Raw genomic sequence first — 10578 nt, 5'->3', positions numbered from 1 at the left:
AATTTGAAATGCTAAAAAAAAAAAAAAAAGTAAAGAATGACAAGGAGGTGGGCCTGTGAGGCCCTTGAAGAAAGGAAAGCATGACTTGAGCCCACTTCTTTTTTTATGTTTTTTGGGTCAAGAACTAAAGCCCAAATCTTAACATTTTTTTATGAGTTAAAAATTAGTTTATTTAAATGCCACATATAGAATTATAAATGCAGTTTAAAATATTTTAAAATGAGAGTAGCGAAATTCAAACTCCGATGCGTAAAAGAAATTACATCTGTCTTAGCAAATGTGACTACGACCACGTATGCATATTAAGAATTGAGCTTCAAATATAAACATTGACTGCAAATTTAAAAAAGGTTGGTGAAAGATAAAATTTGAAAGATAACAAATTATCTATTTAAAAGTCAATCAAAACAAAATGATAGAGATAGACAAGTCTAACAAGAAAAAGACTAAAATTATGAAATTAGATAAAATATGGGGTCATATGTTTTGAATAAGACTATGATAAAGTTCCAAAAGAAATAATTTTGCTTAGTTAGTGTGGATTCCCACCTTGATCAATGATTATTATGAAAATAATGGAAAAATTAAAAAAGATAAATATATAGATTTGGACTTTTAAATTAGATAAAAATACCAAAAATATTTAAACAATTTCGATGTACTACAAATTGTCAAATTCAACTCTAATTATTTTGTTGATAAAATTAAAGTAGCTTGGTGATATATTAGTATAATTTTTTATACTTCCGGGCTTCGTGTCGTAGTGTCAATGTAAATAGAAATAAAATAAAGAGAAATGCTAAGGCGAGTTTCTTATAATAAGATTCTTTATGAATTTCTGTCTTTCAACAAGTAAACATGAATTTTCGTGTCAATAAGGTGGCTGAGAGTTTATAGAAAGTCATTTTTTAAATGTCTTTTTAGCATTAAAAAAAAACCAGATTTTTTTTATTAAATTATTTTCTTAAATTGGAATGTTTTCCCGCCAAAAATCTTTGGTTGTTCCGCTGGCAGGGCCGGCAAGCCGCTTGCCCACCATGAGTTACGGCCCCACCTCTGAGGGCTTAATTATTGGAGTAGTTCGTTAAGTTACGAAAATACCCATTACCAGAAATCACGACATGGAAATGAAACGGTGTGTGGGAGGGCATTTTCGGAGCATAAAAATATGGGACAGAAAGCGCGGGATTTGGAGCCCTTCCCCCCCTCTCTCAGCAGTTTCCTCGTTGTCCCCAACCGAATGAATCCATTTTGATTTTGGAAAAAAGCCGCTTTTAGCTTAAAAGGCAAAAGCACCGATTAATCGCTTCACTTATCTTCTGATTTGGGCAGGGCTTGGATCTGGAGCTCTCTCTCTCTCTCTCTCTCTCTCGTCTATGTTGATATGATTGATTGCATACAGATTATGCATTTTTAAGAATCGCTTTTTGTTTTAATTTATTCAAGCATCTGGTTTGGTATGCTTAAACTGAGGATTTCTCTATTGATGAGAACTACTGGAAATTTATAGGGTAAGAAAAGTCTTATTTGGGATCTGATTCAGTGGTGTATTTGATTTGATTTGATTTTGTAATTTTCCCTTTAATTACTTCTGTTTTTCTATGGGCATCACAATTGATAGTTTGGTTACTGGAGCCATCGAAATCCGTCTTCTTTCAGCCCTCGTTTAGTGTCTACGATTGGATTGGATAGCTGAGGACATTAAAAAATTTGTTCAAACTGAAAGTAAAAAATAGGGGTATTGCTCGTGAAGAAAACGTATCCCTTCAAATCCCCACAAAATGGTAGATTACGAAGAATATGTTTTCTTCGTGTCTAATCTCTTATAATCTACAAGTATTTGTCTTTTAGGATATCGTTACAATTTCAAATAAAAAATTAAGAGGAGAAAATCAATAGGAAACAAAGCTTTAGTTGAAAGTAGATGAATACAAAGAGTTTGTCTCTAATTAAAATGAGGAATATAACTCTCACACTTGAATGAACTTGAATTTGGATGTTTTTACGTTGAAATATGTTTTAAATTATGTATTTTTATTGTTGTATCCATGACGCAGCGTATCCTAGTTTTTCGAGATTTTACGTATTATCGTGCCGTGTGTATAGTATCACCTTATCGGTATCCATGCTTCATCTTGTTCAATCAAATCCTAACCACCAAAAAGCCCCCAGTGATATGGGATTACAGAAATCCACTGCTTTTCTCTTTTTATTTTGATGTCTTATGTGGTTTACTTTATATCATTTTATGTCAGCAGATGGCTGATATGGAGAAAACAGAACTGAAGAAGTCAGATTCAGCCGGGTTGGACAATAGTATCACTCCAGATAGTTCAATGTCGCTGGTAGAATATCTGGAAGGTAAGTGGTTATTTGCGAGCTCATCTTGTTTGTTCTTGCTGATTACAATTTGTTCGTTACTGTATTCCTTCTGTGACGATTTGACCTAATAAAATGTTTCAAATGCTGAATCTTACAGAGATGGACCAGAGCATTAAGCAAATGCTGAAGCTGATCAAAGAAGATGGTGATTCATCATTGGGATACGAGTTAGATTCTCCTAATTCCCCGGTCAGCAATTACTTGGTTCCACCTCCGAGCGCTGATTTCGACAGTCAGGGATGGCAGCTGAAGATTGCTGAGCTTGAAACTGAACTATCTAGCTTGAAAGAGAAGCTCCAGGTGAAGGAGTCTGATCTTACAACGGAGAAAATGCGTGTCTTCGAGCTGCAAGAACAGATAGTTGAGTTGGAAAATGGTGCATGAGACAGAGATAATGAGATTCGGAAATTGATGGAGGATTTGGAAGTGACTAAAGAAAGGCTTAAGGGGTTGGACGAAGAGATTGCGAATTTGAAGCATGAACTTGCCGATAGAATTTCCTAAGGCGCTGATCAAATGCAAGGTCTTGAATCTCAACTTGACTCGGAGAGAAAGCATGTTTCGGAGCTGCAGGAGAGGATTGTGAGGTACAATGCTGACATATTCGGCCGCGATCTTGAGGTGACGCAACTGAAGAGCGCGTTGCGTGATGCACAGGAACAATTCTCGCTTGAGAAAGCAAACCTGCAGGCTGACATTTCAAGTTTTGCAGCGAAACAAATTGTCTTGGACATGAGACTCGAAGAATTGAGTTTGAGAAACAAGAGGTTAGAGGACGAAATAAGGCAATGTGAAACGGATAAGAAGGAAATGGAAAGGCTGCATGCTGTCTACGAGATGGCATTGCAAGATGATATAAGCCGCCTGAAGGTAGAAGTTGCTGATAAAAATGGACATGTGGAAGCTGTAAATAAAGACTTGGACAGGTTTAAACTGAAATGTGACATGCTGATGGTGGAGAAAGACGAGCTCAATGGTAGGGCTCAGACGCTCATGGCCGATGTGAGTTCCCGTGACAATCAGATTCAGGAAATGGCGGGACATCTTAGTCGGTTACAAACAGAACACGAAAGTGCGCGTAGGCTAGTAGATGAGCTGAAAACAAGAGTGGAGGAGTTGCAGCAAGAGGTGAAAAGGCAGAGTGTTGTGATCTCGGATGGGGCTGAGGAGAAAAGAGAGGTGATCCGGCAGCTTTGTTTCTCGCTGGAGCACTACAGGAGCGGATACCAAGAGCTCCGCCAAGCGTTTACCGGGCACAGGCAGCGCCTAGTATGTTTCTGAGGTCTCTTGCATCATATGTTGTGTTTGTATGGAACAAGTTTTTGTTTAGGGTCATATGGTCAATTCAGGTCGGATGTTACATCAATATTTAGTTAATTACGAAACTAAATGCTCTAGATTTTGAATGTTAAAGAACAACAATGGCATGGAAAATGTTTGCTAATTATTATTAATTAAGATGTTAAACTCAGTGTTCTCACTTGTTTGGAGGGTAAAATGGTCAACCTACCTATTCTCCGCCAGTGAACTGGGGGTTTTTGACTAAATCCTAATTCAGTGAGGTGAAGTAACCCTCATTCATTGCGGCCGCTATAATCTAATAAGCTATGATATTATTAGAAACCAATGATTTCTAAATTGCCATTACCAATGGTAATTATTAGCAGAAGCTAAATGGAAGAGGGCGACGAAGGAAATACCAATAGGATGCCTCCATGACTACATCCACTACAAGTCAAGGATTGCAATTTGCAACAAGTGGGATAATAATTTAATTTGGTTCTTTTGCTATGGTCTATAGATATTAGATAGTACTAGTCTAAGCCTCCCCACTTCGACAAAAAAATCGGACTTAGACTATTCGTCCTCACCTAACTAAGCTATCAGCGAAAAATGAAAGGTGTGTGTTTGATATGTAAAAAAAATCCAAATAACAAGTCAAGGATTGCAATTTGCAATGTTGTGGGATAATAATTTAATTTGGTTCTTTTGCTATGGTCTATACTATAGATAGTACTAGTCTAAGCCTCCTCATTTTGACAAAAAAATCGGACTTAGACTATTCCTCCTCACCTAGCTAAGCTATCAGCGAAAAATGAAAGGTGTCTGTTTGATATGTAAAAAAATCCAAATAACACATCTTCGTTCGACTAGTCTAAGTCTCCTCACCTTGATGTAGAAGCCGGGCAAGTCTAGGTCATTCACTAGTCTTGGTAACACCAACTTGTTTCCCTATTTATGTGAATGTAATGAGTTTTAGTTTTCGATCGAATCTAAACCGAAAGATGAAAACTACTACGATTAAGGAGAGAAGTCGTTTCCTACTATCAAAAATGTTGTCGATGATACACTGCTTATGTTATATCTATATGATGATTATGGCTAATTACTTAACTGCAGGTGCATTAGCAATATCTCATAACAATATCAGCACAGATCAGTCTGCGCTTCTTTCTCTCAAAGCTCACATCACTAGTGACCCTCAAAACATCTTGACCGCCAACTGGTCCTCTGCCTCTAATTCCAACATTTGCAACTGGGTTGGCGTTAGCTGCGGTGCTGGCCACCACAGAGTCACGGCCTTAAATCTCTCCCACATGGGTCTTGCCGGAGTTATTCCTCCGCATCTAGGCAACCTCTCATTTCTCGTTGAGTTGGGTATTGAGAATAATAGCTTTCATGGTCCCCTGCCGCAAGAACTGTCTCGTTTGCGCCGGTTGAAGGCGATTAACTTTGAAAACAACAGCTTTATGGGAACCGTTCCTTCGTGGTTTGGGTCCTTTGCTAAACTTCAAACCATCAGATTGTACGGTAATGGCTTCTCGGGTTTCATACCGGCTGCTATCTTCAACTTATCTGCACTCGAAATAATTGATCTAAGGAGGAACCAACTATCGGGTACGTACATACCACCAGTACGAGCCACCTAGGAATATAAATTAATGATTGCTTGCTTCATCATTACATTTTGATATATTTGTTTCATTTTAACATCTATATATAACATGTATAACAATCATCTCGTTTGTTTTTTTTTTTTTCCTTCTTTTTTTGTTGGAATGCATGCACATATTTAACAGGTAGCATACCCAGAGAAATAGGCAACTTAACAATGGTGAAGGGCATATACCTTGACGACAACAAGTTCGAAGGTATACTGTATGACTTAGGTTTTGTTACATGTATACTAGTAGATGCCTGCACACACTGTGTGTGAATAATTTCATTTCATTTTTTTTTTTACTATGAAGTGTGATTAGTTTTTTAAATTCTAAAAAAAAAAGAAATACAACAACAACAACAACAAAGCCTTTTCCCACTAAGTGGGGTCGGCTAGATGAATCCTAGAACGCCATTGCGCTCGGTTTTGTGTCATGTCCTCCGTTAGATCCAAGTACTCTAAGTCTTTTCTTAGGGTCTCTTCCAAAGTTTTCCTAGGTCTTCCTCTACCCCTTCGGCCCTGAACCTCTGTCCCATAATCACATCTTCGAACCGAACCGGCCCTAAAAAAAAAAATCAATTATAAAAATTGGGGCAATGATGAGCAGTTTCTTCTAAAGTAGGCATGTTTTTTATTTACTATTTTATTTTATTTTTAATTTTTAAATAGGGCATGCTATGTTAACCTGGTTGTGAGGTTGTCGTAAATAATAGCAAAATTTATGTTCATGTAATTACTAAATTGCCCATATATTTTATTTTTGTGCAGTTTTGGTGTGAGGGTTAAAATTGCAATTTTATGTAGTTTTGTTTGAGAGCAGAGTTCTATTAATGGGTACTAGGTAGTTTAGATATGAGCCCCTTCTTAGCAAGAATCTCGTTCCACTTTGGCAAAAATGAAATGAGAGGACTATCATAAGAATCGTATATTTATTGTGTAAGACCCTCGTATTCTAGAACAAAAAGAGAACCTATATAGTGAGCACATGGTCCTTATAATGTTATCCCACTTTTGCTACGGTAGAACGGGATTCCCAGTAAGAAGCTACTCCTATATATGTTTACATGATTTTAACAATATATACGGATTGTTTAATAGAACTTCCGAACGAGATGGGCAGTTTAGTTCAGCTGGAGGAGTTGTCTGTGCGGTCCAATGCCCTAAAAGCCTCTGCTCTTGTGCCTGTTTTCAACATATCTTCTTTGACTATTTTGAATCTATACGGAAACAACATGAGTGGCAGTCTCCCGGACAATATATGTGAGCATCTTTCCAGTATTCGAATATTTAATTTTAGTGGAAACCAGCTTGACGGTCTGATTCCCTCCAAACTGTGGCAATGCAAAGAGCTTCGTGAAATCTCATTACTCTCTAACAATTTCCGTGGAAGCATACCCAAAAGTCTTGGCAATTTGACCTACTTAACCCATATTACTCTTGCTGAGAATCATTTAACAGGTAATAAATTTGGGGGCATTTCATATACAATTTGTTTTTAGTTTTTAGTTAAACTGAAGTTACAAAGTTAATACAAACGTTCTGAAATTGTTACAGGTACAATACCGGATGAGATTGGTAATCTTCCGCAATTAGAGATTTTGGATCTGGAGATTAATAATCTCAGTGGCGTCATCCCATCCAAACTCTTCAATCTCTCCATGATAAGAATAATAGGGCTTTCTATCAATCAGCTCTCAGGTAGCCTCCCAGCAAACATCGGTCTTAAAGCTCCAAACATAGAATTCCTTTATGTAGCCAGAACTAACCTCGTGGCTGGACTACTTCCTAACCTCTCCAATGCTTCCAAGCTCAGGGTGCTAGACTTGAACACAAACTCATTTACCGGGTTTCTTCCTAGCACGCTCTGTTCCTTGAAAAACCTTGAGCGTCTTTTCTTGTACTCGAATAATTTGACAATTGATGCTTCTACTCCACAAGCAGCAAGCACTCTCTCTTGCTTGTTTAATCTTAGAAATTTGACAAGGTTATACTTGGGAGACAATCCACTAAACACCACAATTTCAGCTTCTCGCAGGAATCTCTCTACGTCACTCCGATGTGTGAATTTATTCGGTTCCAACATCAGGGGCAACATTCCAGTAGAAATTGGCAACTTGAGCGGCTTGATAGGACTATACCTGGGAAACAATCGGTTGAGTGGAGCAATTCCAACTTCAATACAAAGGCTACAAAATCTCCAAGTTTTGTATTTGGATGATAACGAACTGCAAGGACATATCCCTTATGAACTCTGTCAACTAAACAACCTAGCCGATTTAGTTTTGGCTGGTAATCGGCTCTCTGGTTCTATTCCTTCCTGCTTGGGTACTTTGGCAGTAGCTCTAAGATCTCTATGGTTAGGGTCCAATTTGTTAACTTCAAAAATACCATCTTCCTTGTGGGAACTCAAGTATATATTGGAGCTAGACTTGTCATCCAATTCTCTAGTTGGACCACTCTCAGAAGACATCGGAAAGTTGAAAGATGTGGTGGATATGGATTTATCAAATAACCATTTCTCCGGAAACATTCCCGGTAGCATTGGGGGTCTTCAGAAAATGATTAATTTGTCCTTGGCAAACAATTATTTAGAAGGCCCTATTCCCGGTTCATTTAAAACCTTGCTAAGCCTAGAATTCTTGGATTTGTCGAAAAACAATCTATCTGGAGTGATCCCAAAGTCATTGGAAGCCCTCTTGTATCTCAAGCATCTGAATTTGTCTTTCAACAAACTCGAAGGAGAAATTCCAACCGGCGGGCCTTTCGGAAACTTCTCTGATGAATCATTTGTATCAAACGATGCACTCTGTGGTACTTCCCGACTCCATGTTCCATTATGCAAATATAAAACAAAAGTTGAGCCAAATTGGAGGAAAGCTAAATATATCATCTCAGGGGTCATGTCAGTAATACTCCTAGCGGCTGCTGCATTGACTCTGAAGCTATGCAGGAAAAGGAATATTGAAGTTGTAAGAGAAACTGCCTTGCTACGTCAAGTTCTTTGGAGAAGAGTTTCGCGCCTAGAACTTGTAAGGGCGACAAATGGACTTCACGAGAGTAACTTACTAGGCACAGGGGGGTTTGGCTCAGTATACAGAGGAACACTGTCAGACGGGATAGATATCGCCCTCAAGGTTTTCAATTTACAGCTAGAAAGGGCATTCAAGAGTTTTGTGAAGGAATGTGAAATGCTAAGCAATATCCGTCATCGGAATCTCATTAAAATCATAAGTTATTGCGATGAACTTGATTTCAAAGCCCTGGTGCTTCAATTGATGCCTAATGGAAGCCTCGAACAGTGGTTGTATTCTCCAAACCGCTCCATGACTATCCTGCAGAGGTTGGACATAATGAAAGATGTTGCATTGGCACTAGAATATCTTCATCAAGGTTACTCGATACCTATCGTTCATTGTGACGTGAAACCAAGCAATATACTATTAGATGATGATATGGTTGCACATGTTGCTGATTTTGGCATTGCAAGACTCATCGGCAGTGGAGATTCGATGACGGAAACAATGACCCTAGCCACAGTTGGATACATGGCTCCAGGTGATGTATTTTTTCAATTTTGTTTATGTTGGTTTTATTAGGAGTTATAATTTTCTTTTTATCATACATAACTAAATTCACATACAAATTTTGCAGAGTTCGGGATGGAAGGAAGCGTTTCGACGAGTGGGGATGTGTATAGTTTTGGTATTGTACTCATGGAGACATTCACAAAAAGGAAGCCAACGGATGAGATGTTTGTTGGGGAAATGAATTTAAAGCAATGGATTGCAGATTCATTATTTCTAAATGCTGCTATAGATGAAGTTGTGGATGCCGATATACTTGGGACGGAGGAAGATGGTGGTTTCGTGAGCAGGAGGGATTGCTTATCATCCGTTATAAGATTAGCTTTAGCTTGCACTGCAGCATTGCCGAAAGAAAGGATTAACATGAAAGATGCCGTAGTCGCACTGAATAAAATCAAGGCCAAGTATTTGAAGGACTCTGGAGGAGTGAATTCTTAGTTCTTTGTTCTCTATATTTTCGGATCCATTTTCTTATCGTTGTTTTCGATCTTCAAAAACTACATTATTTTCTTATTGTTATTTCAGTCAATATATCAGGAAGTGACAAACTTCTAAACTTCTACTTAAGTTGGGTTTTTTGGCTGCTTCACCAATTTGTGCTCATCTTTTTTAATGACACTAAAGATTAATTCTGAACTTATGGTACCATCGAAGTTATGCATACAGCATACCTATATTAGTATGATTCTAATTTATATCTGTTTCTTATCAAAAAATTTATAACATAAATTTCAATATGTATGCTTACAACACAAAAAATTTCGTTTCGTTTCGTAAAATTTCCAATAATTCACTAATACTTCATACATGGAGCAGCAAACCACTTTAGAACAATTTGACAAAATAGGGTGTGGATGTGTTTTAATATTCCTTCCAACAAACAACAAAACGTTATCCCCTAGATGAAAAAATACAACAGGAAACAAAGCACATGCACTTTACCCCAATGGCGCATGAGTACAAATGGATCCTAAATTTGACCTGAGTAAAAGTTGATAAAAGGATAAACTTCTTATATATATATTTGTACCAGCCAAGGGCAGCTAAAAAATTAATGAGCAATCCAAAAAGTAGCCAAAAGCGCTTTAGCCATATGCATCATGAAACACAATCTAAGCTATCTGGACAGACTATCTAGAATTATTATCTGATATACTGTTGCAAATATGCCTCTATAACAAACACAAAACATTGAATTCCATTACCTTCTTGTTATTGACCTCTTTCTCAGTCAGAATCGCCAGAGCTTCCGAACCCTCGACCAGGACCATGTCGCCTTCGCACACATGTGGCCAGAGCTGAAGAGGAGGTTCAGAATTATAATATATCATACTGACAGATTCTCAGACACATTTCATCAAACACCTAATGTGTCACGTTCTCATATGCTTTCTTGTAAGATTAATTGAAGAACAGTAAGTTTTTGAACAAAATTAACTTCTAGATGAGTAATTTAACAGAAAAGAAGCAACAAAAAAACCCAGAAATCTTTAATTCAAGAACAATACTTGGTATTTGAACAAAATTAACTTCCAGATGAGTAATTTAACAGAGAAGAAGCAAAAAGAAACCCAGAAATCTTGAAAAAATTTGTCTATAAGAAATGAAATTGAGCTCAAAAACTGAAAATCTCACTTCAATTAAGCAGCTTTTTAGATGTTTACTACTTAA

The 10578-nt window shown here is 37.5% G+C and overlaps 2 protein-coding genes and 1 long non-coding RNA gene across 7 annotated transcripts in view; 2 read left to right on the top strand and 1 right to left on the bottom strand.

Moving 5' to 3' along the window:
* LOC126630352 (uncharacterized) overlaps positions 1-3363 on the bottom strand; it is a 31446-nt gene extending 28083 nt beyond the window's left edge. Inside the window, exons 1-2 of the long non-coding RNA XR_007625961.1 lie at positions 3217-3363; positions 2594-2663 (exon numbers count right to left, since the gene is read on the bottom strand). This is a non-coding gene — a long non-coding RNA (uncharacterized LOC126630352). The remainder of the gene's footprint in view (positions 1-2593; positions 2664-3216) is intronic.
* The window catches only part of LOC126630347 (protein NETWORKED 4A-like), a 33441-nt gene extending 29625 nt beyond the window's left edge, over positions 1-3816 (top strand). Inside the window, exon 4 of one of the 3 annotated variants that reach the window (XR_007625957.1) lies at positions 3732-3816. Coding sequence is in view for 2 of the 3 variants with exons in the window: in XM_050300442.1 (XP_050156399.1) it covers positions 3406-3663 (258 nt within the window). In the remaining variant the exon portion in view is untranslated. Of the gene's footprint in view, positions 1-3405 lie in introns of all 3 variants that reach the window. The other 2 variants (XM_050300442.1, XM_050300440.1) reach the window with 2 other exon arrangements.
* Positions 3817-4260: 444 nt separating this feature from the next.
* Positions 4261-9474, top strand: LOC126630344 (probable LRR receptor-like serine/threonine-protein kinase At3g47570). Of its 3 annotated transcripts, none has more exons than XM_050300431.1 (6): positions 4261-4282; positions 4783-5280; positions 5463-5534; positions 6422-6781; positions 6878-8878; positions 8975-9474. In XM_050300431.1, exons 1-6 carry the CDS (start codon positions 4276-4278, stop codon positions 9343-9345), a joined length of 3309 nt encoding a protein of 1102 aa, XP_050156388.1. In that variant the 5' UTR covers positions 4261-4275; the 3' UTR covers positions 9346-9474. The 3 variants fall into 3 exon arrangements, with proteins under 3 accessions (XP_050156388.1, XP_050156390.1, XP_050156387.1); XM_050300433.1 differs by lacking the exon at positions 4261-4282 and adding an exon at positions 4453-4484; XM_050300430.1 differs by lacking the exon at positions 4261-4282 and having other exon boundaries at positions 4518-5280.
* The last annotated feature ends 1104 nt before the right edge of the window (positions 9475-10578 follow it).

This window comes from Malus sylvestris, chromosome 7, assembly GCF_916048215.2.
Source record: "Malus sylvestris chromosome 7, drMalSylv7.2, whole genome shotgun sequence".
In the NCBI taxonomy this organism is placed as follows: domain Eukaryota; kingdom Viridiplantae; phylum Streptophyta; class Magnoliopsida; order Rosales; family Rosaceae; genus Malus; species Malus sylvestris.
Note: the sequence above shows the minus strand (reverse complement) of the source record. Positions and strands in the feature narration are given on the sequence as shown.